The 27,925-nt window shown below is 54.2% G+C and overlaps 1 protein-coding gene across 1 annotated transcript; it reads left to right on the top strand.

Annotated features, from left to right (window-relative positions):
• Positions 1-448: 448 nt before the first annotated feature.
• SEC16B (SEC16 homolog B, endoplasmic reticulum export factor) lies at positions 449-27,661 on the top strand. Its single transcript, XM_064515612.1, has 27 exons — positions 449-587; positions 2,643-3,066; positions 3,654-3,947; positions 5,124-5,230; positions 5,895-5,994; positions 6,245-6,359; positions 7,109-7,256; positions 7,660-7,817; positions 8,464-8,525; positions 9,646-9,781; positions 10,428-10,658; positions 11,204-11,301; positions 12,070-12,151; positions 12,403-12,520; positions 13,068-13,179; positions 13,655-13,760; positions 14,498-14,638; positions 17,856-17,969; positions 18,938-19,010; positions 22,006-22,281; positions 23,476-23,543; positions 24,645-24,791; positions 25,255-25,344; positions 26,304-26,421; positions 26,551-26,624; positions 27,168-27,263; positions 27,396-27,661. The coding sequence occupies exons 2-27, from the start codon at positions 2,762-2,764 to the stop codon at positions 27,459-27,461; spliced, it is 3,435 nt and encodes a 1,144-aa protein (XP_064371682.1). The 5' UTR covers positions 449-587; positions 2,643-2,761; the 3' UTR covers positions 27,462-27,661.
• Positions 27,662-27,925: the final 264 nt, after the last annotated feature.

Raw genomic sequence — 27,925 nt, 5'->3', positions numbered from 1 at the left:
GAGCTTGCTCCTGCGCCGCTCTGACGCGCTCCCGGGGAGTCGGTGACCGGTGGTGGCCGGCTCTGGCGCGGGGCTGGTAGCCCTGGCTGCGTCGTCCCGTTAAAGCAGAGCTCGTGTCCTTGGCCCCTTCTGGTTTTGGGCATCTACACCACGAGATGCAGCTGCCTTTGCCCACAGTGCTGCTCTGGGGGCCTGTTTCTGCCTCTGCTTCCCCTTCTGCATCGGGAGCAGCGTGAGCATTTTCTCCAGTCTTTGCTGGACACCCTGAGGGACATGTCACATTGCAAGGAGATCTATGTACTTAATGTTTAGATGTTGATTTTCAGTTTAAATGTCATAGTGCCTGGCGATGCGGCCGTTTCTGCCTGCAACCCGCATACGGAATGCCCTTCCCTGCCGCTGCTTGACCTTCTCAATACGGTCGGGTTTAGCTGCTGCCTCTCCGGGAGCCCTCGTGCATCCCCATCTCCTTCCCGCTGACGTGGCAGAGCCCGTGCATGGGAGCATCCCCGCTCCGGCGCCGCGGGGCAGAGCCTGCCGCGATGGGATACGGCAGCAGCGCAGCCTTGCCTTTAGGGGTAGGAGGTGTAAGTAACAACTTCTTAGCATCCTCTGCCAAGAGCAGCAAGCTTTTCCTGCAGTGGGAATGAAGCAAGGGGAAGGCTTTAAATATTTTGGGCTTGCTTTGCAATAGGACCCCGTCCCGAAGGCTTGAATTACCTTTCGGTTACAGCCAGCCTGGGAGCGTGGCAGTCTGCGCACAGACGTGCTCCGATTTCTGCAAACAGGAGCTTTCTCCAGCTCTGCTGCTTCATTTGATATGGTGCTGGATATAAAACGCCTTTTTCCTAACTCGCTGAATACCTCTAGAACGCAATTAATATTTTTGCCTTCAAGTCGCAAAAAGAAATTAATGGGGGGATGTTACTGAGCGGGGCCGTGCACGCCTGGGGGCGGTGGGAGGGTGCTTCAGGGGCTGGAAGCTGCAACCAGGTGGGCAAGAAAGAGGTAAAACCGTAGGCGAAAACTTAGGGGAAACAGCACGAGTGACTAGGGGAAGACGCCTGCTAAGTGGCGACACGTCGCCTGGATCAAACCCACGCGAGGGTGCTCCCGCCGCGGCCGTGGGTCAGAGCGGGAGCGACGCCGGCGGCTTTGGGGAGCGAGTCCCTTCCCACGCAGGGGGATTCGCCGTGAGCGCCCGGGCGGGCGGCGTTCCCTCCGTCTGCGCCCGGCTCCTAACGTGCTGCCAAACCTCGGAAACGCTGCCAGCGTGTTCAGAACTGAATATTTTAACTCTAAAAAATATTTACGATCTGTTTTTGTTTTACATAGTTCATTTAATTCTGGCGTTTCTGCCGTGCAGACGTGACAACAGATGAGCCGGGTTTGATTTTTTTTTTTCTTTTTTTTTTCCCCCGACTGCACCCAGACCTTTAAAATCCTCCTGTGCCATGACGAGACATTGAAGGCATCTCTACAAAGTGTATATATTACATTTCCGGGGGGCTAAAGCTAAGGGGTGGAAAAAGCTTCCTATTTACCTGATGCCGTTTAGAAGAGCTATCTCAGGACTGATGAAAAACAACATAAATGCCTAGAAACGGCTCCAGGTACTCGGGCTGCCTCGGTTCCCCCCCCCCCCCCCCGAGGCCACGGAGTTGCCTGACACGGCTCCTGCGCCCAGCAAACGCCCCGAGGGCGCGAAGGAAAATGTTTTCCACTTAATCTCGTTACTGTGACAACAGCACCAAAACCTTTTAAAGTGAAAAATGCATTTTTTTAAAAAAAGAGATCGTGATGTCCCTTTAGCTTTGTTTAAAAAATGTTATCTATATTGTGTGCTGTCTGCTCCACAGTAATGGCAAAATCTCGCATTTTTGGGAAATACATGAATCCTTTTTAAAACAGATTTATTGACTAGGGGGGAAAGAAAAAAGAAAAGTGGCATCCTCAGGGTCTCTGCAGCCCCTTTGTGCCTTTCCCGGGGGCCTGGCCTGGCTGCACTCGATATTTTCCCTTGTTTGCGGCTTCACAGAGTTTTGAACCGAAGCTGTGAAACTGATAGGAGCTTCTCAGCCTCGCTCTGCCAAAGTAGCTCGGCAGCGTGAGGATGATGCTTCCCTGGTCTGCGGTTGTTCCACGTCCAGCCAGCTGTCCCTATGACTTGAGTGCTAAGGACATAGATATACATATATATATATTTTTTTTTGCCTGAAACCTTGAATTCTGCAGGGACTGAAAGCTTATTTCTTAGGGTCACCGGGGCAAAGCCACTTGCTGTCCCACTGGGGTGGAAATGGCAAGCTCAAACATTAACGTGTAATTTTCCAGCATTGGTAAAGTAGGGCTTTTTCGGTGATGCTGGTGGGCTCGCGTCGTGTTAGGGCTCCGCAGGGCGGGTGGGCAACGTCGCTGAGACGCGGCGCAGCGGGGTCTTCCTCCGAGGCCGGGCTGCGGTTGCAGGGCGTCGCGGCCGCGGGGGGCTCGCGGGGCGGAGGAAGGCAGGTTGGCCCACGCGCCCTCTTGCCCAAACGCTGTCCGGGGCAGCAGCTCGTGGGAGGGACACGGCGTGCCAGGACTGCGTGTGCCCACGGCTAGGTTGGGATTAACTCCACCAGCAGGTTTTCGCTGTTTTGCAGGAAGAGCGGGGGCAGCAGGAGCTCACGCTGCAGTGGTGGGTGCAGTGCGAGGACCCGCAGACGAGGATACCTGCTTCGGGATATAAAAACACCGGGAAAAATCTCAGCTTTTTTTGAACATGGAGGGTTACGTGATGCATCCGTCCAGTGAGAAGAGAAAGTCGAAAAAGCAGGAGCTGTTTGAGCTTATTCTCAGCGAAAGACGTCTTTGCCCCGGGAGTCTGTCTCGCTCTTTCCCCCGAGGCTTCGCACCCCGCTCGTCCCCGACCGCCGGCAGCCCCGCGGCGCCCGGCCCCGGCGGCGGAGCCAGCCGCCCTTTGCCCCGCGCCGCCAGCGCGGCTCGGCGTGCCGCGGCCCCCGTGGCGGGCGGACTTTGGCCGCGGGAGCGGCGGGCGGGCGGCCGGCGGGGGCCTCTCCCGAGCAGGTGTGTGGCGCCGGGGCTCGCCGGTGGGGCGCGGGGCCGGGCTCCTAAAATCGCGGGTGACCGTCGGTGGGACCGGCCCGGTTGGCGACGGAGGAGAGCGCTCAGCCCTTGCAGCGCGTAGCAGGGCAGAGTCTGCTCTCCCAATATCTCTTCCTCCGACGTACATAAAACTCGATCGTTTCCCTGATTCATTGCAGAAGCAAAACTGATTTGTCGCCTGCTCAGGAAAGCCGGGAGCTGGAGGAGCGGGGCTCCGCGCGGCTGCCCGCGGGCTGGGGGAGACGGCCCCGGGTCAGCCCACGCTTACAGGGTCGCTTTTCCCAGCAAGCCGAGCTGGGTGCTTTTTGCTCTCTAAAAAGCACTGTTGTGTCCTGATGTTTTAAGGCATCGCACGCTTCAGGGAAAGGTCCGAGTTAGCTGAGGCGGATGGGGGATGGCTTTTCCTCACTCTCTGGGCGTGCGGGAACCGAATTTCTGGATTTCCAGCAGGCTTGTGAAAGTGGAAAGACAACGGCAATCGCCGCCTCACGGGGGCTTTCGGGAAAGTCGCTGATGAAACACACGGTGATTTATCTGACTGTTCGCAGGGCGTCAGCGCCGTTTGGGAGCTGCACAACCCGCCGCCCCCAGCCCGCGATGGACCCCCGGGTGCCGCCGTGGCCCCCTCGGCCGTGGGAGAGGCACGGCGCCCGGGCGGGGGGCCGGAGCCCGCAGCGAGACCTCCACCACGCGCCGCCCCCCCAGCCCCGGCGGCGGGTGCCGCGAGCGGAGCCGGACGCCTGGGAGCAGTGCCACCGCCCGCGGCGGGACGGGGACAGGCGCAGACCCGCGTCCAGGGCCGAGGGCCGTGAAAGCGCCTACCCTCCCCGGCCGTACTCGAGGTGAGACCCACGTAACGCCGGCCGGGGCCGCCCAGGGAAAGCGGGGGGCAGCCGCGGTGGTGCTGCGCACGGCTGGCCGCAGGCTCGGGACGGCGATGCCTGGTCATCGCTCAGCCGCTACTGCAGGGCCATATCGGCGTCTGTGCTTGCACAGGTGCCGCTCTGATTCTGCTTTGCGGTTACGACTTCGGCAGTAGCTGTTCTGCGGCTCCGTCTCTGTCCCAAGGTGTCTTTCTCTTGAAAGTTTGATTAGAGTTTTTCTTAAGTGCAAGGTGAACAATAAAAATATAAACGGATAACATAGGAATAAAAGGAAGCTTGCAACCTCAGCAGCTCAGCTGCTGAAACAGCAGAGGGTAGAAGGATAAAATGTGGGACCGAGGCTGTCTCAGTGAGGAGAAAAAGCTTTGAATACTCCAGCAAATCTGAGTTGATTTGCCTGAGTTATTGCCCTCTGAGAGCTGTAAGGAGAACTGCACGGATAACGCAGGGTTTTCTGCTGAGGTTGTGAAATGCTTGGCCAGGAAGGCTAGGTATTGCACAGGACTAACTGAATTACTGTGTAAATTGTGAAGGGTTAAGGTGCACGTGTATTGGGCGGACAGCTTATGCTCTGGCTGGACTTCAGCACAGGAGGAGACCGGTGCTGAGGTTTGCAGGAGATGCAGCAGCTTCAGAGGTTGGCAGGAAAGGTGCTTTTTGGAGGCCTCTCCTCAAGCATCCATAAAAATTGGTCCCTCTAACAGCTCAATACCTGAGGTGATTGAGCAGAGTTTCCCGGCATCTGAAATTGGACGACTTCTGAAACTGCAGGGCACAACTCTTTCTCAGTGACGGGGATGGGAATGGGTCCAAATCTCCCACCTCTGTTCTCCCTCTCCTCCCTGTGTGTGATGCTGGATCTGGTCCTGACCCCGTGTCCTATCTCTGTGACCCCTTCTGCCTTCTACGACTCCCGTCTGGAGTGCAAATCTCGCCCCTGGATGTGCTCCCAGACCTCATCCCTTGCCCTGGGGACCTTCACCTGGGAGCTGATCAGATGTGAACTGTGACCCTTGGAGGGTCTGGGCTGGGCCTTTCTGCTGGATATCTCTGCTGGCCCCGGGATGCCCACCACGAATATAGCTCTGCTGCAGTTTTCTTTCTTTTTCAGCTATGTATGTTGTGTTGTTTCAGGCAAGGACGTGAAGACCCCCCCTGGAACTATGCAGCCCCCAGCTATGGAGACGACTACGCTTATTGGAGCTACCAGGGGCAGCCCGCAGCCTGGCAGGGTGACAGAGGTACGGCCACCCCTGTGCGCAGGGAACAGAGGCGTCTGCCCAGGCTGGCCAGGTCGAGCTGTTAGCAGGAGTCCTGCATTAAGTGTGCTGTGTCAGACGGCATGCACGACTGCGTCACACCAACTCGCTGCTTCCAGGTGAAGAGATGGCTGTTGCTTTCTCTGGGATGTGTTATTCTACCTGTTGTGGTATGAGGGCTTGCTACCGACCACCTCAAGGGCTTTCTCCTGCCCGTGCTACCAGGCCGTGGATGCCACTCTCATGGTGCAGCCCTGCATGAGTATCCATTTGGAGCCATGAGCAGGAATGAGATGCTACTAGGGAACATTTAATCTTCATCCGAGTGGCTAAAAAGCTGGGTCGTTCCTGCTTGCAGGCTGAGCTCAATCATGCTGATCTCGCTGTGTGACCAGAGCTACTGGGGCCTAATTTTTGTCGTGTTTACAGAATTCCTGGACTAAAGAAAACAGGAAGAAAGAGGAAAGGATATTTGTGCTGTGTCTGCCAACATCTACAAGGCTTTATCATACCTCTCTAACTCGCCAGGCTAATTTGGAAGCAAATGGGGTGTGCGTGGCAAATTGTCTGACTCGTTGCTCTTCTGTAACTTCATTATGGCTTGTTGCTGGGGAGAAGCAACGCTAAATCTTGGTTCTCTCTGTAGATTTGAGACAGGCAGAGCCTTATGGTACCAGCTACCGGGACCAGCACTACTACCGGGGTTACCATCCTAACCTGGCAACTCCGTCCCCAGGGCAGGACAGGTAAGGGGCTGCAGCGGGAGGGCTGGCCTGCCTAAGCGGCAGCTTTGCTGTCTCTCCGGTCAGGATGGCTCTGCTGTCCCCTGTGATAACATGGGCAAGCAGACTTCCAGCGCGGAGCAGTGTTGGAGACCCCCCGGGCTGGGGCAGCAGTGCCGCCTCCGCCACCGGGAGACGCAGGGAAGATCCGCCGTGAAGCCTGCAGCTGGTCCCAAGACCTGGGACAACTCCTCCCTTCTCTTCCTTTCGGCAGGTTGGAGCCTGGCGACTCGAATGAGGAGAGCTGCCGCGCGGGTTCCTGGCGGGAGCGGGCAGGCGAAGACCCCTTTGGCGGCTCCTTCGGGGAGGGCAGCGGCCAGACCCACGAGGTAACCTCACGTGGGCCGGGGAAGGAGGAGGCCGCTCCCAGGCCTCCCAGAGGCTTTGTAACGCCCTGGGAATTATCACTGTGGCTTATTAGTACTTATAAAATCTCCATCTGCTGGGCTGTCGTTCCCCTAGACACCTGGCTGCATCTCCCTCCTGCACGGTGCCAAGCACTGGACAGAAAGCCTGGCTCCGTGGGTTGCTTTTCTCCCTGTCAAGCGACGTCTGCCGCTTTTTCTCTTCCCCTCCCGCGTCCTCCTTGCACTGTGCGACACCTTGTCACCGCTGCCCAAAGGAAGGGAACGGCTGTCACGTGTGACAGGCCTGCTCCTTCACGCTTGCGTCCCGATTGCTGTGCTCTGCAAAAGAGCAGATCAAGAGATCAAACCGGAGCTGCTCTCTGGGTGGTTTTGCTCTTAGCCAATGCTTTCAGTGATTCCCACGGACAGGCTGTGTTGGGGACCCTGGTAAGGGCTAGGAAAGCTACCGGGCTGGATTTACGGCTAATTATTTTAAGAGCCATTGGTATGACCAGGGTATGTACTGCAATGAGCCTAAGATGCTAACGTGCTTGAACTGGTCAGATGGGGATAGCCTTTGCTGTGGTGTATGCTACTTGGGTCCTGCTGGGCAGCTGCCTCGCTAGGTAAAGGCAGATGGACCATTTGGGCCTGTTTCCCTGAAATGAAGCATTTTCTCCCTTCCTCCTCATGCAGGCCCTTCACCCTCGTGCTTCCCTCTTTCCCCACAGCCTCCTGCCTCCGGCCAGCCCAGCCTGCTCCTGCAGTACCGCGAGTCAGGGCTCAGCTCCAGCAGCTACGAGCTCAGCCAGTACATCCACGATGGTGCTGACCACTACAGCCTGGTGCCGGCAGAGACTTGGAGCCCAGTGCAAGCAGGTGAGATGAGACGGGGCCCTAGGACAAAGTGCTAACGGGGCCTGAGTAAATGGCCAGTGTCTCCTGACCCCGAGATTTACTATCGCATCACTCAGCTGGCTGCAGCTGTTCTAGTGTGCAGGTCTTGGAGGACAGGTGCCCTTGCTTTGAGAAGGGTGCGGGTGCAAGGCATGACCAAGGACCTGGTGCATACCTGGGTGGCTCTACTTGGTCCGTGGGTGCAGGAAGGTGCCACATATTTGCCATCTGCTTTAGGGGACCGTCCTTGTGCGGACAGTCCCAGGCAGTGGAGGGCTGTGTAGGCGCAGGACAGGCTGGTACCTGGGTCGTGTCATCTGCAGCAGAGGTGGTGTGGGGCCATGGTAAGAGGACTCACTGTGGCCTGTGCCTCCGTGTCATGCAGGGAGGGCTTCAGCATCCACCCCAGCCCCGGTGGCACCCCAGAAGTTCCCGTTGCCGCACGTGCCGGTGTGCTTTGGAGCCGGAGGGCAGCTGGTGCTGGTGTGCCCCCACTTCCCTGCGGAGGGGGAGCCAGCCCATGTGGAGCTGCACAGCTTGGAGGTACACCACAGCCCCTGAGGTGGCCGTGTCTCACTTTGCTGAGATGGACCCTTCTGCCTCGGGGGATGCACACATCGTTTGTTGCCAAAACAACCTCCCTAGTCACCTTCCCATCTCCCACTACAGTCTCTTCTCCAGCCCTCGTGGCCTCCCCAGTCTGTGTTGTACCAGTCTCCCTGGCTGTTGCTTTCAGCCTTGATGTCCCCTGCACCCTGCTCCTACAACTCCATAATCCTCAGGTATTGCTCATAACCTGTTCACACTAAACCCCTCCCAGTACTGGAGAATGCTGGTCGGTAGCTCGCTGAAGGACAAATCTGCTCACCTTTCTGAAGTGCTCTGATACACAGGCCATATCCATACCCAGAGCAGGCACAAGTCAGCCAAGCATTTGCCTCTATCCTCTTTCGCCTCCCCAAGGAGGCAGATGCCGTCTCAGGAGGTATTTATTTCTTGGATCACATCACTGGGGTTCTTGTGATGTTTTAGTGCCTATGCTCTGTGGGTAGTTTAAGATAGCACACAAAGAGGTTTCGCTAGCACCATCAAACCCTTTGCCAAGGCACTGTAACTTTCTGCCAGTTCAGCCAGGGCCTGGCCTGACTGCTGAAGCAGTCCAGCTGCTGAGTTTGCTCTTGCTTTTTAGGTGCTCCTTCGTGGCACGAAAGAGCAGGAGGAGCTGCAAGCCTTCCCAGGGCCCCTGGCCAGGTATGCCTCCCCCACGGGACCCAAGATCTGTTCCCTCTCTGGGGTGCGGGCACTGCCTGGGCTGTGGTCCAGGGCAGCTGGCTGAGGAGGGCCAAGAGAGGAGTCCAGGACAGACTTCAGGTTCCTCTTTTGGGGTCCCTGTAGTTTTGGGAGATAAGGACATGTGCAAAGGCTAGATATAGGCTCATACTGGGAGCCTGTCCCCTTTCCTGAGATGTAGATTGTTTTGGAGTGTAGCAGTTTTTATTTTTTGTGTGTGCGAAGAATATTATACCAGTTACACCAGTACAATATACTGGCTATACCAGTAAACCATATGAGTGACTGTGGTTACTCAAAACCAAAGCAGAGGAAGAGTAGTAGTGTGTAGAAGAAGGAAAACTGTGCACTCACAAAAGATTTGAGCAAGCTCAGAAGCTGGGTAGAAGTCTGAGGAGCTGGAGACTAGCAATTCTGCCAAAGGGGACTTTGCGAGTGTTAGAGTCCAAATAACGTGTTGGTGTGATTGAGTCAAGATCAGCATCTTTCTCCCTGCTACTCTTCCTTTTGTCCCACAGCTACCTTTTCTTTCCAGTTGTTTAACTTTTTATTGCAAGATGCAGGGCAGTTGTGCCCAGCCTGCACACAACTTACAGGTTTCTGCTTCAAACCAGGTGGGTTTATGCGGTCACAGACATGTCATTCTCCCTGTGCTATGTTAATCAAATAAAAGATACTGCCTTCATGCACACCTGCTCTTACAGCGTTAGTCAGTCATGGCTGTAACAGCTTTGCTGCTAAGCAAAACTGAGGTTCTTTGCAGACGGATGGATGAAAATATTATCAGGAGGGCAGAGAAAGGATTTGACGTGCCTTCTACACCCTTGAAACACGGACACTGCAAAAAGTCATAATAATGACCAACCTTGTAAGCTTTTGAGCTGAGTGTGATCAATGCAGTATGTCGTCATTGACACACATTGACCATGTGAACGTGTGGTCATTGAGGATCGTCCCTCCTCCATCTCTTCTTTAAATCCCTGGAGTGCTTGTCAGCAAACCTGGGAACCCTTTGATTCTTAATGGTATCCAAGCTTACATTTGCTTGGGTTTCTTTTGATCCTTTTCTTTGCTGCTGCAGGGAAGATCTGCACAAGGTGGATGTGATGACGTTTTGCCAGCACAAGATAGCCACAAGCTGTGATCTCTCAACACAGAGAGGCAGAGATTCAGCTCTTCTCTGGAAGCTCCTGGTCCTCCTCTGCCGGCAGAATGGGGTAGGTGTCCAGTGGAAGGTGTTGACCCTTTTAATCTTTGGAGTCAGGTCAGCTATATGCCACTTCTATGCCTCTTGAGCCAGTTGCTGTTTTGGGGGAGTGCATCTTAAATGTATCCCATTCCCACAGTACCATCAACCGCTTTGGTACTGCCCAGAGCATTTGAAGAAGATTGTTCTATTGGGTTGCTTTTCATCCTTGTGAAATACCAACGTCACTGGGTAATAGCAGCTCTGAAAGGGACTGGTGCCACCTTCATTTCAGAGTCAGTACCTATGCCTTGAAGGAGATTAATCTCTTAATCCAATGAAACCTACCCAGTCTAATCTGTGATCTCTTGTCAGAAGTGGGTGGATAACATCTTCAGTCTGGGTGGTGCTGTGAAGGTCATGCTGGCTGTGCTGACTCCTTTGCCCCCAGATGCTTCATGCTGGTGGCTGAGGCTAGTCTTGCTGGGGATACCTGTTAGGACAAGGATAAGAGCTTGTGATCTCCCTGCCCAGGGGCAGTTTGAGCAGGAGCAGATGGGTGCTGCTCCTGATGACAGATGTCATCCCCTGAGGCTGGGTGTTGGACTAGAAGTGTTCTCAGTCATGGCTCCAAGGGCAGCCTCCACGTGCCTCGTTCCTCCCCTTCCCTGTTGCAGTCCATGGTGGGCTCGGACACAGCTGAGCTTTTGATGCAAGACTGCAAGCGCCTGGAGAAGTACAAGAGGCAAAACCCTGTGGCTAATTTGATCAACCTGTCGGACGATGAGTGGCGGGCGCATGGGCCGGGGACAGTGGACCTCCTTACAGGGGAGGTCCCTCCCATTGTGGAGACACTGGCACAGACAGTGGAGAAGTTCACCAAACTCCTCTACTATGGCAGAAAGAAAGTAAGTGGTGAGTGGGATCTAGAATATAGGGATGATTCTTTCTAAGCCCCTTTGGCCTCTTTGGTAAGGCTTTAAAGGGAAGGAGAGTCAAGAAGTGCCTTGTGTGTTTGTGGTGTGCCTTTATGGTGTGTTCGTACTACAGCGTTTATGGCAGAAGTTTCCCACTTTTGAGAACTGGGATGGGGGCCCAAGTGAAGACCAGATGTAGTGTTGGCCTTGTTGTTGTTTTTGAGGGGGTGGCCTTGTTGTTGTTGTTTTTGAGGGGTTTGGGTAAACCCAGTGTAGTCACCAGTGCTCTTCTGTAAGCCCCAAGCCTGCAGAGGGAAGAAGCAGAGACCCCGGAAAGAATCAGTTCATTCCTCACATTGCCCAGCCATGAGGGGAGCTAAAGATGCCCCAGGAAACCCTCCTTAGAAAGGGAAACTCCAGCAGAAATAGGCTACAGAGCCAGTGTGAGCTGGATGAGCAGATGTTCCCCTTGCAACGGAGAAGGGCAGGGGAGTGGAGTTTGTGCAAATGCCTTTTCCTCCCCACCTTGGCTGCAGGAAGCGCTGGACTGGGCCATGAGAAACCAGCTGTGGGGCCATGCCCTCTTCCTCTCCAGCAAGATGGACCCTCGGACCTACAGCTGGGTGCTCACCGGGTAAGCTGGAGAGGTAAAAGCAAGGTGTGATGCCTGGGAACCCTTGCTGTGACTGATGTTGCTGAACACATATCCTCTTGGGTGCCCTCAGCCCCGCTGCACTGCAAAAAGAGCACTAATTTCCATCAGACTCTTCCAGTCTGGTGTTATTTTTCCTATTGGCCAGAGCAGGGAGGGATCATCCATCTGGATGGGCCTGAATCTTTTGGGCTTCCTGCCAGGCAGGAAGAAAGGAAACGAAAGTAAAGCCATTCCCTGGAGATATGGGGTGGATTCGCTCTGAATCCTCTGCTCTGCTCTAGCTGCAGAGATCAACAAGATCGGCAAAGCCAGCAGTTGAGGCAGGGGTCCAGCCCACTTAGCCAGGACCCAGCCTGGCCTAGGCTGGACCACAGCACCTCGGCTGGCAAAACGATTCCCAGTGAACTGCCCGTGTGGACGTTTTCTGCTGGACTGAATATACTCAGTCTGAATTGGGTTGATCCTTTCTGGGAGAGTTAAGCAGGAACTGTCTTGCAAACCAGTATCCTTTTAAGGAGGTATTATCCAGCATTGTCCCTGAAATTTGCTGGCTGTGGAGGTAAGAGATAACCAGCCTTGTGGGGTTTGCTTTCCTTTCTGCCTTGCCCTCACCAATGAGTTGAAGCCCCCAGAGGATGGCGTTCCTGGGGAGTTTGAGATGCGTTCAACTGCATTGAGGATGAATGGGGACTTGGGCTCTCGTGCTGGGATCACAGTACAGCAGCTGTCTCTGCTGCATCCCTGCAGGTTCACCAACACGCTGGCTGCCAATGACCCGCTGCAGACCCTCTTCCAGCTCATGTCGGGAAGGGTTCCCCAAGCAGCGCAGGTATGTGAATGAGAGCCTTGATCCCCCAGCAGTGCCCTCCGGGTTGCTGCCGGCTGGGGGAAACTCCCATCCTCATGCTGCGATGTTCTTACACTTTGATGCTCTGACGCCTGTGTCGCATGGTGCAAGAAAACCCCGTGAGAAGGGTGTCGTGGGGAGCTGTGCGGCGTGGAGCCCCTTTTGCTGCACAGCAGGCAGCCCTTGCCGTCGGGCTCAGCTCCTCTTTGTCTCCCTCGTTGTCTCCCTCCCAGTGCTGTGGGGATGCCAAGTGGGGAGACTGGCGGCCCCACCTGGCTGTGATGCTGTCCAACAAGGTTGGAGACACGGAGCTGAACCACCGCGCCACTGTCACCATGGGAGACACTCTGGGTGAGCCGAGGCTTCATTCGGAGGCTGACTCGCAGCCCTGCTGTGCCCACGGCTGCTCCTGTGTGCCCCTTTCCAGGGGAGAGGATGTCATCCGTTAGTTGCTCTCCTGGTGACACCTGGAGTGGCTGGGGCACAGGTGGCACATGTGACCATGGGGACCGAGGCTTGCTCTGGGTGCCAGTTTTAGCACTGGTGGTAGAGACCCTCAGTGGGTTTCAGGCTGATGACAACCTCCCAGAGAAGTGAAACTGGAGATGTGCCCTGGTAGAGCTGCCCTGGTCCCAACACTGAACCAGCCCCCCTGCCTTAAGCACAGAAAATAACGATCTGAGAAAAGAAAGAAAAAAACAGGGAGAAGGGAGGTTTAGCGGTCTGAATGGGCAGAGAAGAAAAATGGGACTATTTGGTTAGGGTGTCTTTTGGGGGCAGGGGGGATTTTTTTTTAATGTGAGCTTGGTTGCCTTCAGAGCAACACTGACTGCAGAGAGGTCTGTCTCTCAGGGCTAGCATTCCTTTTTTCTTTTTTCTTCTCTCCTTCCCCATCCAGCTGGCAGGGGATTAACAGAAGCAGCTCATTTCTGCTACCTGATGGCAGATATTCCTTTCGGTTACTTTGGAGAGAAAACGGACCGCATGGCTTTGCTGGGCAGCAGTCACCGGTGAGAAAACGCAGGCAGGCAGTGCCCTGCGGGTACTTCCAGCTGCTTTTCCGGGTTGTCTCCTGCCTTCTTCCTATCCCTATGATCTGAAATTGTTCCCCAAAATGGGCTGGCAGATTCCAAAAAGTCGGAGTCCCTCAAACAAAAGTCTTATTTGAGGAAGAAAATCTCTCTACCCACTACTGCTTTGAATTCCCAGCAAGTGCAGGAATATTGCAGGTTCTTTGCTTTCTTCTGGTGCTTTTTCATGCTCTGGCCTCATGGAGAAGTCATGTTTCCCCTCTGGCAAGGGAAAAGTAAAATTCTGTCAAGTAAAATCATGGAATTTTACTGCTCTTGACCTGATTTTGCTCTGGGCCTCTTCAGCTTGCTCCAAGTTGGCAGTGTAGAGGAGCAACGGACCTGCGTACTGGGCTGTTTCGGAAGGAGATCTCTGCTCCGCTCCCTGAACTGCCCTTTCCCTTCTCCTTTGCAGTCAGGTGTTTGCCCAGTTTGCCAGGACGGAAATTATCCAGCGCATGGAAATCTTTGAGTACTGCCAGCAGCTACGACAGCCCAAAGCCTGCCTTCTCTCCTTCCAGGTAGCAGAGACTTGCAAGTGTGGTCAACAGCAGCTCAGACCTGCCCTAAAAAATCCCTGTCAGATACATCCCACCAGCCCTCCTAAAGCTGAGCTGCAAGTGCTCCAGCTGGACCGGGGCTGTTCTCCGGTGCCCTTTGAGGCTTTTTCCCTCATTCGGCCACAGGAGCTGCTCTGCCCGCTGGGCTCAGCACGGGTTTCTCCAAGGCAGGGCTTTCAAATCCTCGTCACAGCTCGTGGGAGCCTGAGCCAGGGCAGCCTGTGGGGCTTGGTGCCATCTGTGTTTGGTCTGTGTTAGCCTGGGTCTAGCTCCCCTCCTGTTCTGTAATAGTCCTGGGTAATTGATAGGCTTTTCATACTGTAAATCAGCACCCAGCTGCTGCTGCCTTGGGCACTGCACAAATTGGGTAGATAAATGAAAGTTGTGGCTGGAGTCCTTCCTTGCTGCTGATCTGCCAGCACGGCGCAGGCCTGGCGCCACGGGGAGCACGGCCAGGCTGTGCAGGGACAAGGCAGGGGGTGGGGGTCCCAAATTAGCAATGACCTCTTGCTGGTAGGACCTGTGACCTGGAGTAGTTTGAGTCACACTAAGATGATCTGCTGCTGCTTGGTCCTAAGAGAGCTTAATGGGCATGCGGCCTGCAAACTGTACTCCTCGTGCCGTGACATGAGGGCATGGGCCTCTCCTCACTCAACTTCCCACTCTACGGCCATTTTTCTTCCCTTCCCTTCCCTGAGGTGTACAAGCTCATCTATGCCTCTCGCCTGGCGGACTACGGGCTGCCAGCCCAGGCCTTGCATTACTGCGAGAAGATCGCCACTGTGCTCCTGGGCCAGGGACCGGCCAGTCACCCCATGCTGGCCAGACAAGTGGTGGAGGTGAGTCTTGTGTCATGCTGCCCTGTAGCCCCACGAGGGGTATCCCATGGGTTTCCCTGGCCCTGGTGGGGGGACCATCAGGGACCTGCCGACGCCAGGTTTCACATGCAGGCTGCTAGAGATGCTTGTATGCCACCTTGGTGGGATGGCACTGATTTCTGACCTTCTAGTGGGAAGCTTTTTTCAGTTTCCCGTGGGTGGAGGTGCTCAGCAGTCCTGAAGGTTTGCTGGCTGATGTGTGCACAGCCAGGTGATGCCAAGACCTTCAGGATCTGCACACGGCAGCTCTCTGTCGGGACAGCGTCTGCCTGAGCGAGAGCTGTGCTGCCCTTCCCGGGGCCACAGAGAAACGCAGCAGTAGCTAGCTCCGGTGCCCCAGCCTTTTGTGGTAGGAAGGGAATTATGTCGCTGGTCAAACAGGATGAGGTGTTTGCAGACAAAGGTTTTTTTTTTCTAAAGTGTTTTTTGAACTTATAAATGGCACAGATTTAAGAAGCTAAACCTATGGGTTTGATACTTCCTCTCTAGTACCTCATCCCAGGATGGCATTGGCCTGCCAGGATGCTCTCTCGGGGTGCCAGTGGGTAGGAGCGTGTCCCAGGTTTTTAGCACTGGCGTTGGTTTCTGTCCTCCCCTGGAGCTGGGCAGTGCCAAGGCTGTCCAAAGCCGGCCTCTGCGGGGAACAGAGCAGCAGCTGTGCGGGCTGGCGGTGCCCCAGAATGAAGAGGAAGGAGGAGCGTTGCGGAGATGCCTGCCCAAAACGGGCTGCAAAAAATGCCCAATAGTCTGGCCTGAAACTTGGTGTTATGTAACACTGTGCTGCACTCACAGCCCCCCGACCCCCTCGTAGAAACCTATTTGCTCTAACAGCCTCTCAGATCTGCGGTTCTGCTGGGGATAATGCTTCTCCTGGGAGAAAACACTTTCATCTGAAAAACTAGTGCATTCATAGACACTCTTGTCTTTGATGTTTTAGACTGTGTTACAAATTATGATACACATTAGTGTTTGATTAAGACTTCCCCTCTTTTGAAGCTGGGGACGATATACAGCCAGGTGTTGGTTCATTAATATTGGATCAAAGTGCATATTAGCTTTTGGATTAAACATTCCCCCCGTTTAGGAGTAATCATGCTTATAATTTCCTCTTTCCTGCCATTGATTTAGAATGAACACGTGTGTTTCCAAAGAGATCTGATGGTGTCCATCAGATTGGAGTAGCGTGGCCTCCTGGCACCCGCCTCGGTCACCCCAGGAGAAGTGCTCTCAGCTCACGTCAGCTGGTTCCTGTCCCCACCGGTGGACTGGCCGTGCTGGTCGTGTCTCACTGTAACCTCCTGGAGGCGGGGACTGCATTTTAGGCTGTTTTAGACAATAGGCTTTTAAACATTTTGAATAAGAAACAGCCAATGTGGCAAATCTCAAGAAGTGGGCTGGCATCAACCATGTGTTTTGGGTGAGAGTCACCTCCCCTCATGCCAGCTGTCATAAAATTGGGTCCTAGTCTAAGCAATTTGGCCAGACTGTCGCTGTAGTGACTTGGGGGCAATGGCTCTCTGGAGAGCCATTCATCCCACCTTGAGACAGACGGGATAGATTGCCCCAGAAGTGCTTCTCCCTCTCTGTTTACTGTAGATGGAGCCCCATGTCTTTTGGATGGCTGCGGTTGGGGACGCAGACCTTCTCTTGCAGGAGAAATTCGACATACAGTAGCAATACTGCAGAGAAGGACCTGGGGGAGATAGTGGAACATGGAAGAAATATAAAGCAGCAACATAACAGGATGCTGGGGGGGGGGGGGGTTGTTGTTTTTTTTAAAAAAAACAGAAAAGCCAATGTTACAATGTTATTCTGGGCTCCAAGAGGGAGAGCAGCGTGTGAGAGACAAGGAGGTGATAACCCGCTGTGCTTGGGCCTTGTGGGGTCTTGGCTAGGGCACTGTGCCCCATTTGGGATGCTGCACTCTGAGACAGTGCCAAATTGGAAGAAGTGCAGAAGAGAAGAGCAAGAATGATAAGAGACTGAGGAAAGAACGACCTCTGAAGACCTCGGGGTTATTAGCTCCAGGAAAGATATCCTAGGGGAGGAAGGAGGTAGAGAGGGGATGTGATAACCATCCTCCAATATGTAGAAGGCTGTTTTTGAAGGGGTTGGTGCCTGACCGCTCCCCACAGCTACTGAGGGAGCAAGAGGCTTAATTTGCTGCAAAGATTTTACTTAGATATTAGGAAAAACTCTCTAGCTCTAAGGACACTAAGCATCAGGACAGCCCCGGGAGGCTGTGAAATCTTATGTGGAGATTTGTAGGTACCAGTTAGACAAGCAGCTATAAGGGCTGGTGTGGGCATATGGGATATCTTCTTAGAGTAGGCAGATGAATCAGGTAATCTCAAAAGGTCCTTCCCACTCTTTGGTTATTTTCTGTTGTTAATGATGATAATGCTTGTTTTAAAGTGTTGAGCAAAGGCTGCTGGGGTAACGTGAAGTGACCCTTTCTCTTTGCCTGGCTGGCAGGTATCTCTGTTCCTGGAGTGGTTCAGCTGCAGTGACACAGTCCAGCTGCGTTAGGTAGCACCCCTGCTAAAAGGCAGGGTGGCCCCGGGGCTAGCGAGTAAGCTTGGGTGCAGCCCCTGCCTTTCCTGCTCAAAACTAGGCAAAGAAAGAGGGCTCAGGGACCCCAGCCCATAGCCAAAAACCCACCAGCTCCTGTCCTTCGCAGGGCAGGCGCAGGACTCATGCACAGACCTGAGAGTCTGGGTTGGCTTTAGAGCTCTTGATGAGGTGTCCTGTTAATCCATCTATGCTCTGGGCTGGCTAGCTGACAAGTGGGAATAGCAGTGCTCATTTGGTTGGAGTATAAGAAGTTCATAATAGTTTCCTGACTCACTAATATGAAGAGGATAATGGTACTTTGATGTACCTGTCAGCAGGGGTGGTAGAGAAGTCCTCTGAGATCCCCCGGTGGGAGGCTCTCCGTACGGCACAGAGGACGAGGGGCCTGGTCTGTGGCTAGCACTTCTCAGCAGTCATGCAGGAGAGGTGATAAGTCTTGCATAAAAAGTGGGTGTTACTCGTATATCTGTATTACGAGGAGGTGCAGCTCTTGTGCTGTTTTGCCCCTGGCCTGTGTGCCTGGCTGTGAGTGTCGATCTCCGGAGCCGAGACGTTAAGTGAGTGAAGAACCCCGCTTCCCTCCTCCCTCTTCCTGGCTCTGCAGCTAGCCGAGCGGCTGAAGCTCTCTGACCCGCTGCTGCTGGAGATGCCGGATCAGGACCAGACCCTGGAGCCTGACTGGCTTGTACAGCTCCGAACCCAGTGCCGGGAATGGGAGGTAAGGATGAGATGGGGGGGGAGTGTGTCGGGGGGGGGCACCGCCTGCCTTGTACCTTGGCTGCCGTGGGTTGGGGAGCTGTAATGGAGCTGGTGTCTGTTTTGTGGTTTGTCTGCAGGGGTGTCTTCCTCCTTCTCCATCCTAAATGGGGGGACAAGTATCAAGGTTCAAAGGCCGTCTTTTTCACTGGGGCTCTTCAGAGCTTCTTTTCACCTTGATTCATGAGCAGGACATGCTGCAGCTCAGGGATGTGTTCTCTGTTTAGGGACGTGCAGTTTCAGTGGGAGCAGGGAGAGGGCTGTGACATCCTCAGGGATGAGCAGTGAGGACTGCAGAGCTTTGCATGGGGTGAAAATCTCCTCTTCCTGTCTTGACTTGAGAGCAATAAGAGGGGCCGTCTGACAAATAGAGATCCCTTACTGTAAAGACGTTGCAGGGGATATGGCCAGGGCATTGCCTCGCAGACATGTGCTCCATTCCCTTACCTGTGCTAGGGAACGGATCTGGAACTCAAATTGACACATTTCATTCACATTTCGTGTCTGCATTTGTTCTCGTCCCCCCTTTTTCTCTCTGGCTTCCCATTCTGCCTGCTCTCGGCACAGTGGTGGTCACGCTGCAGTCCCATTTGTCTTGCTGCGAATGAGCTGTAATTGCACTGGCGCCAGTGGAACCCGTGGCCCTGGGCTTGTTGTGCTCCTCTTGGTTTCAAGGAGCTTGATCCATCCTGTGGGGTCTGTCCCACCACGGTCTCACTCTGTGCTTGGGGTGGCTGAGGAGCTGATGCTGATGTGCAGACTCCTCCTGCCACTTGGGCTCCTACAGCCAGTGGAGGAGTGGCAAGGCGGAGCTTGCCAGCACGCGGCTCTGCCTTACCCTGGCTTTGTGCTTGCTTTAGTCTCTCCTGCCTTCCTGGGCTGTCCGGTTTTCCTTCTGTTTTGTCACCTCTGTTTTCTGCCTCCTTGCAGATGGAAGAAGACCTCCCTCCTGAGCTGGCATCAGGTGAGCCAGAGCTTTCCAGGGCCAGCGGATCAGCCACAGGTAAAGAAATGGAGCAGTGCATTGTACGTCCCCGTAACGGGCTTCTCCACGCACACTGCACGTGCAGCTATATTGCCAACCGACCGAGAGAGGCTGGTCCCAACCCTCTGTCTATGTGAACGGCTTTTCAGAGCCAACCGGCATTTCTCGACAGCTGTCTCTGCCCCTTACACCTCTCCAAAGCACAGGAATCAGCACATGCAGCCTGATTCCCGCTGAGGAGCGTTCCTCTGGCAAGGGGGTCTGCCAGGGACAGGCTGCCCACCAACCCCGGTGTCCTCTCCCAGGGCAGCTGGGAAGACCCAGAGCCATGCCGGGAAGCCTTCTAGTATGCTCTTGCATGGACTGTGCGTCCTTTCTTCTCCTCGAAGGCCTGGCTCTAGAGACTCCTTCCCCTCCCATTTCCCTAAGAGAAGCTGGTATCACTCATTGGCTTCCTTCTGCTGGGAAAAGGGGAAGGGAACAAAGCTAGAGCAACGCAGTCGTCTTCGGGGGGGGGGGGGGGGGACACTAGTGACAGGGAATTGGCTGGTTCTTCCTCTTTTCTCTGCAAAACCCCTGTGTGTCCTGGAAGCCTGGTGAATACAAGGGCAATCAGCCAAGACGCACGGAAGGTAGCAGGGGACGTTCAGTCCAGTTAGGCTCTTTCTCTCTCTATGGAGGAACAAAGTCTGCTTGAATAATTGGGCCTAATTAATGCAGCTTCAGGAGTCTCTGTGGGCCCCATGGAAGAAGAAGGGGGGGTCACAGCACTGGTCTGGCAGGCAGCCAGCTGGACAAAGCCTGTGTCTCCTCGCCAAGCCTCCAGCTCCAGGGATCCTCAGGGGAGATGGCCTCATTCCTAGATGGTCCTCCAAGGACACAAAGTGGAGCTGAACTAATAGGATTTTATACTCGCTCACAGACTGAAAGATTCAGGAAAGAACTTGTCCTTCTGCATGCCATATTTCAGCATGCATATTGATTAAGCCCCAACATTCACCCCTCCCCCCCAGGTTCATCTTTGTTCTGCCTCTCTGGGACCCTGAGAGTCCCCTCTAGCACTGGGCCATCCAGAAGATCACATCCTTGACATAGTCTTCAGGTGCCTCCATCAAGATGGAGGATGCAGGCATCCTTGGATGGCTTCGAGATAGAGGCTAGAGAGCTTTTCAGTTCCTATCTGGACAATACATCAATCAGGCAGTCCTGTAGAGGAGAAGTCAAGGACCTTGTGACTCATCAGCATTGCTTAATAGCCTCCTCTGTCAGTAGGCTGGCCCTGGCACAGCCTTTTGCTCCTTGCTGCCTGCTTATACCCAGTTTTCTGGCGCCGTGCAGCAGAGGAGCGGAGGTAGAATTGCCAGCGCTGATGGATGGAGAACGAAGGCCGATCTAGATAGGATAAAACATAGCAAACTTCTCCAAGCTGTTTCTTCCTATCACCTTTCTCTGATACTGCCAAATTCCTCTTCAAGGAGCTCTCCCAGGCAGTAAAAAGTATAATCAATCCTGATTTCTTTCTGCTTCTATCAGGGCTGAGCACTGGAACTACAATTATCCTTCTTTGAAAAAAAAAAAAAAATTGCACGTATGATGGGAAGGCTTCTCAGAGAGGCCAGGACTGCTCCATGTGTACCCAGTGACCAGCAGCTCACCTGCTTTCCTTACGTTTGGTGCTTTCATTCATTGAGAAGGCTGTTCAGAGCCACCAGCCACACTGGACGTTGACTTTTAATCTCTCATCTGAGGGACTTGTGTGCAGGGAAAGCTGGCTTGAGGCTGAGCTCATCCATCTCAGAAAGACAAAAGCTGAATCAACTTTGTTTGGACCCCTGGGATTAGCCCCCAGTGGCCCTGCTCCGGGCTGACCACCTCTTACAAATTTAGTTTGGGGAGGTCAGTGGGGAAACTGAAGAGGGTCCTGCCAAAGACCAAGATGGGACCAATGCTGTCATGGGAACCTCATGGTTCTTCAAGCAAAAGGCTTTCTCCCTGGCTTTCCCCAGCATCTGTGCACGCTTACTGGATGAACTTGTCAGGCAGTGTGGAGAAAGTGGCAGCAGTTCCAGGAGTCAGGTGGCTCTGTCCATCTTTCTCCTCACAGGATCCCCCTGACACTGCAAAGACATCTCCAGGACTTTATGGGAGTGGCTTACAGATGAAAAAGCAGTAGCTGAAGCTCTCCCTTAGCAGGATAGAAGTGATGCTAGCAGGCACACAGATTTGTAGCATCCTTTTCAAAAGGCCCCATAGTCAGTCCCCAGGCCAACTTAGACTTGAAGGGGCTGGATCCTGGCTGAAGACAGCAGTCAGCAGCAGGGCTGAAACTTATCTCTGCAGAGCATGTTTCTGTCTTGGAGGCCAGCCCCAGAACTGGAACAAGCAGCCAATAGGAACCAGCATGCACGCCTTGGCGCATCCCTCCCTGGGACCGACAGCAGTGCGCTGCATCATGTCTAATGCCAGACAGAGCAACAAGTGCATTTGCTGAATAAAACAAACCCTTGCCACTTGCTCAACCTGCCTTTCAAACAGAAAAAACAGAACAAATCCGCCTAAAGCAAGAAACTCAACAGTGTGCGTTGCAGTGGAGCAGGAATGAAGGCTAGAGCTTAACAGATGCACCTCAGAATCAGAGAATTTTGTTTCCTGCTCAGGGCATGGGGTAGGAGTGAAAGAAAAGGTTGGAGGCTCTGGGATCCTTTGAACTGCTAGGCACATGTTGCTTTCTCTTTTGGTCTCTGCTTCCATAATGTTCCCATTCTGAGTTCTTGTTTGCATCCTCAGGCATGTTCCCGAGAGATTTTTCCCTATCTTTCACAACCCACCTTTCTTGAAGCATCTAAAAGGTCCTTGCTATCGTGCTGTACCATACCTCCTTCCTCACCCACGCATGTTCCACTGGGATCTCTCCTCACCTCCTATTGACGTATAATGAAAAAAGAGAAAATTCTATGCAACAGTGCAATAAAATTGTAAATACTGGTGTAAATTCCTGAGGTGTGTTTTCCAGATGGAGAATTTGGCCATGAGTTTGCCCTGAGCAAGGGCTACCAGTATGACCAGTGGCACCAGCAGAGCACACCCCTGCTGCTGCAGGGAACAAGCTCCCAGGAAGACTCGTTTCTCCGGCCCTTGGCACCTCCTCCGGCAGCAGCATCTGACCAGGTCGTAACATCGCTGCCACCCAGTATCAGGCCAGAGCACCAGACAGCAGTGCTCAGCCTAGGAACAACTGTCTTTCCAGGAGGAGCTTGCTATAACCATTCTCTGCAGGTCCAGGCACCAGGTAAGCATGCTGGTGCTTCCCTGGAAGCTCTCTCTGATGTATAGGAGGAGAATTCAGCAGAGAGTGAGTGTATGCTTGCATGTGCATGGAGCAGAGGAAGGATGGTGTAAGTGAAGCGTGTATTTGGTTCAGATCAGCCTGCCTGGCGCATTCCTATGAGGGTAGGTCTAGGTAGATGTTGGCTATGTTTTGGGCTTCTTTTGCATTCATGGGAATAAATGAGCTGAGATAGGTCTGGAAAACACCTGTTCTTCCTTGTTTTTCTACAAAAGCGCCTGTACCCAGTTCGTAACAATTGCATGGGATCTCCCCTGGGGAAGCGTGCCTGCCTGTGAGGAATCCTTGCACATCCGCTCTCCTGAGGCCAGCATCGCATCCAGCGTTTTGAACAACACGCCCTACTGGCACCGACTTCACCTTAGTGCCTTGTTTCCCTGAGAAAAGCACTCCAATACTGTCTCGGACTTGGCATCATGTTGATCCAGATGCCTCCTGTACACAAATCACTTCCCACCAGGATTGGCAACCCTGGGCAGCTGATTCTTAATTTTTACAAGACCTTGCCCAAAGCAGAAAGGGACAAGAAACTCTAGGGTTGGCAGCTGTACTGCTTCCCTGCTGGGTGGGAAGAAGAGCTTCAAATTCAACAGCACAAACCAGATTTTTGTCTGAGAGATGCTGGTGCAACCTTCTGGCTTATTCCCTCCTTGATGCCAATACAGTTACAGGCCTGGATTTTTGCATCTATCGAGGAAGGACTCTTGGCCACGTAGCCTTACGCTGGGGTAGTGATGTGACACAGAAGATGAGTTGCTTGGGGGTATGTGGCCTGTTTCAGCAGTATAAGAAATAGAGGAGGAAAGAGGGTGTCCTGATGTTAGTGTTTTTGGTCTTGTTATGGAAAAGCAGCTGATTACTGTGTCTGGCTGGAGCAGGTCTGGCTGTTCCTGGGATCCAGACTGGTTTCTGGCTGCACATCCAGCTTCTTGCAGAGCACATCGGCATGTGCCTAGATTGATTTGGCCTCTAATGTGAGCTGAAGCATCTTGCAGCAGAGAAGCCAGCTGAGTTGCTGCCTGGATTCTGTAATGATGGCAACATTATAAATACCTCTAGTAGGTGCAAAAATACTTACCTGTAGGAAAGTTGCTCCCAGCAATGTATCTTGACTGTGCCCTTCTCTCTGCTCCTTAGGAGATGCCAGGGAGCCTCAAGGCCCCCCACTGCCCCATGGGGTACAGCAGACTACTGCAGGAGTGCAGGTGAGATGGAGAAGGATGCAGGTGGCTTGTCCAGAGAGGTCAGATAGACCGTATTGCTTAGTGGCCTGGGCAGACCTGGAGGACTCTCACTGGTTTATCTCCTTCCACGTCCTTAACTTGCATGAAATGCCATGTCATGATGCTATCCGTTCCCTCACAGAGACCTGATGTGATACGGTAGCTCTCTCAGATCCTTCCACCCCCCTCCCAGCTCAGTGGGGCACCTGGCTGCACCTGACTGCCCTAAATTGCTGACTGCACCTTGCTTCAGGCCCCTGCTCTGCAGCCTCCTGCACTGGAGTGGGGGGCACAGCTGCCGGAGAGGGGGTCCTGGTGGAGTGATTCTTTAGGTTGGTGCTGGTTATGTCCACCCGCGACAGTCAACTTCACACAATTCTCTGTGCTGGACCCTGGCACCCCTGGTCTCCAGGCATCCTCTAAAGGAGACCATTTCTTGACATTGTCTGTCAGGAAAGAGTTTATTTCCAAAGGCTGTGTTGTGTGCAGGTTTCTGCCCTCTTGCTGTGGCCATGGGTGAGTCGAGACTGGTAGGCTCAGCCTGGTGTTACTTACGTTTCCTTGGAACCAAAACCCAGTTTCTCTTTGTGTTCTCGCATGTCTTTAATGGGACTGATGATCCCCGCTGGCGGCCAGGGAGCTCTTAGAGGCTCGGCGTGGCCCAGCCAGCTGCTGTGTTAACACTTCCCTGTCTGCTGCATCAGGATACAATAGTTCCCTAGGGATCTTATCCATTGAGCATGAATTAAAGGAGTCCCTGAGCCACTCTAATCATGTTCAGTGCAGACGGTTCATGAATGTTGAGGCAGTGTAACTAGCTTTATGATGGTCCTGCTCTCCTCTTTGTAGGTCTGCTTGATGCAGGTCTACAGGAGAGAACAGGATCTACAGGAGAGGTCTGGCAGGAAGGAAACTGAGCTCAGGCCTTTCTAGAGAGCTCAGGTCCTGAAAGGACCTGGCCCATGTTAGCCTGACTGCCACTGTCTTTCCGGATGGCTCCTCACCGTTGTCTGTAAATCCCTATCTGCCTGGTTTTCTTGTTTGCTTCTTTATGATTGTTATAACTCTTATCTCTGACACCAGCATGAGTTAAATACAAGGGCCCGAACAGTCTCAGAGAGCTCTACCATCTCCCTGGAAGAAGACATTCAGCCGTGCTTGGAAAGCGTGGCTGAGGATGTCACCGAAGAGCAGTCATCGACGGAGGAGGAGAAGCCAGATGAAGTTGAGGTGAGTACTCTGCAGCTGATGTAAAGACAGGTGCTCTTAGCTTGTCCTGAATCCTGCTGTTCCTGAGGCTGAACTGTTGTACCTCCATCCTGGCCTGCCTCGCGTAACCACCCAGTGCTGTCCCTGACTGCTGTTGTCCAGCTGTGCCCCACACAAAATGGCGTGCCAGCTCCCGAGGTGCTGCGGTTGTGCCTGGCTTGGTGGGACTCCTCCCGGCCCTAGCTGCGCTGCTTCCCTGCTCCGGGTGCCCTTCCCTTGGTGGTGCAGGTGTGCGGGATGAGCAACAAGACCCCCATCCTTGCTCTGAGCCTAGTAGCATGCGCTCGCTCTCCTCTCCACTGTGCCTGGGGCTCAGCGAGCAGGAGCGAGGATGGGTGCCAGGCTCTCATGGGCTATGGTATCTCTAATTTATCACTGTTTTCCTACTGGTTTCCTTCTGACTATGAAAATCTATATTTTCCAGAGCTCGGGATTCAGATGGTTCGGCTGGTTTCGGTCGAAGCCCCCCAAGAAAGCCTCTCCCAAAGCCACATCCGACACGCTGGGATCTCAGGTAACAAGATGACTAATGAAGGCTGTCCCATCCCAGGGTGATACCCCAGGGGACACCTAAGAAAACAGATAGTGTAACTCTGCCTTCACCTGCTATAGCTCCCCTCCCTTCTCCTCGCACGCATGACTCAGCTGCGCCCACTGGACAGATTTTCACTTCTGTAGCAGGCCTGCTGTGTGCCGCCCTGTGCAGGGACGGGCTGACAAGGGAGACTGGGAGCCCTTTTAGCCTGGAAGTGAATTCTTTATTAATAATAACTGTGTATTTATAAAGCATCTTTGATCTGGAAGATTCTCAAAGCACTCGGCAAGCTCTGCAGGGATCACTTGCCCTCCGCTGAAGTGGAAAGCAGCAGCTGTTAGCAGCAAATGGCAATGCTCCAGTAGTTTTTAGGAGCTGAAGTGAAGAATAACTTCTTTAATTGGAAATGCAGCAGAGATGGAGAGCAACCGTATGCAATTACCCCAAATCCTGGCCACATCCTCCTCGGGACAAGCAGATACATGCACATCACGTATTTGTGGCCAGGACCATTGGTTTGGAGGCAAGGAGGTCCTGGAGCGATCTCTACTGGGGAAGTCTCCTCCTCATTCGGAATGACCTGCAGTCCCATAGCAGGAGATTTGGGGACATTCTTCCCATAACAATAAGAGACAAGGAGTCAAGGGATACAGCTAGCCCAGTTGGCCCCCTGCGCGGCATTAGGACAACAGGCTTGGTATCCAGCTTCTTGCCTACTTCTGAGCTCCTCCGGTAGTTCAGGTTTGGGACGTGGGGCTAGCTGTGGGACCGCTTGCCCTGAGCTTGTGTGTGCGCAGCTCTCGGGTTACCGTGGACAGGGGAGATCAGGCTGCAGTACCCCAATAGAAATACTTTACCCCCTCCGTGGTGGAGCCCGTTCCCTTTCCACCGTGCAAGGCCCTTTCGCTCTAAATCAGTGGATGTGGTTTCCTCCTCAGGAACGGCCTTCGCCATCCCCCCCTGCTTCTCCTCTTCCGACGGCGGGGACAAGCCCTTCAGCTCAGCCTCCTGGGGGCCCGTCTCCCGCCGCGCCCAGCCCTTCCTCCAGAAACCCAGGTAAGTGTGGCAAAGACGGCCTCTCCGCCGCTCACCCTCGGCCTTTCAGAAGCTGCTCCCCTGTATTTCGAGGGTTGCACAGCCCGGAATGAATGAAACATGATGCCGACATCCTTGTTGTTACCCCAGTGTCCGTTGAAACGAAAGGCTCGTGGGGCATGGACGGCGGGGAGCTGGCAGCCTTTCCCGAGGCCGGAGAGCAGGTGAGGGTGGCTTGTGTGTGTGCGCATGTGTGTGTCTGTGCCTTTTTGTCATCTTTTCTCAGAGCAAAGCCATAACCAGCAACGCTCCTCTGTCTCCATAACGTCTTCAAACCTGTAGGCCTATTTTTCCAAATTTGCCAAGGGGACAAAGGCCTTAACGTTGCTCTGTTTGTACGAAATTCATGAATACAGGCGGTGGGTAGAGGAGAGTGACCCTCTTGCCTTATCTGTGCCTTATTGTGAACTTAGCGGTGTTAACAGACAGCACAGCATCCCCACGGCCTAACCCTGGCGGGGGGAAAGCACCTCGATCGCCGTTTGCAGCTCATTGCCCCTTGGAGGCTCCACGCCAAGGATGCAGCTCCCGCGTTCGGCTCCTTCTGCCCGGTCAGGGGGAGCACAGGAGACGTCCTCCCGATCTTGTGCTGGTGGAGAGCCCTTAGCATGTGGGGCAGAGCAGTGTGTGTGGGGGGAGGCCAGGAGACCCCCCTCCACTCCGAAACCGGGGGCGGCCGCTCAGTTTCTCTCCATCCGCTCTTCCAGGAGGGCTCCCACGAACCCCCGTGGGGCCCCGGCAGCCGCCTGCCTCCCCCGCCGGCGGGGGCCGTCCCCCTCTTCAACCCCGTCCAGGTCCCTCAGGTGAGAGCGTCCTCCCAGGCGGGGTGCCCTGGGTTTCGGGGCGACGCCAGCGGTACGAGGGGAGGCCGGGCAGCTCGGGGGACGCGTCCCAAGGATGCCTCCATGTTCTCAAGGTGTTTCTGTGCTCTCCAGCTCGCTGCTGCCAGGCCCAGCCAGCCCCGGCTGCTGTCCCAGCGGCGGTACCCCAACCCGCTGTGAGGGGGGAGAGGGGCTGCAGGCTCCCCGGGCCGGGCTTCACTGGACCAGTGCCTCCACCATCGCTGTCGGGAGGACCTCGCCATGCTGAAGACACGCTCGGGTGGAGCCCGGCCTGCCTGCCGCCTCGGGGCGTGCGTTTCCCCTCCCCGTGCCGTGGGAAGATTATTTCCCTTTTGGTGGAAAAATACAAGAAAGCACTGTGGAAACCGGTGTTGTGTCAGATTGCTAAGCTGTAGCGAGTGGTGCGAAGTCTGAGAGCGTGTGGGGGGAAGCGGGGCTTACTGCCCCCACTGCTGCTGCGCCTCGTGCTTGGAGGGCTCAGAGCGCCCTAATTTCATAAAAGGTGGGACGTTACTGCAGGCGTAAGGAAAGCTGAGGGGAAAATGAAAAATGATGTGCTTTCATTTTCCTTTTAGGGGGTTGGCACAGAAAAATGTCCGGGGGAGAGTAGTCTGAATTGGGTT

The sequence above is a fragment of the Dromaius novaehollandiae genome, chromosome 8 (genome assembly GCF_036370855.1).
Source record: "Dromaius novaehollandiae isolate bDroNov1 chromosome 8, bDroNov1.hap1, whole genome shotgun sequence".
NCBI lineage: Eukaryota > Metazoa > Chordata > Aves > Casuariiformes > Dromaiidae > Dromaius > Dromaius novaehollandiae.
Note: the sequence above shows the minus strand (reverse complement) of the source record. Positions and strands in the feature narration are given on the sequence as shown.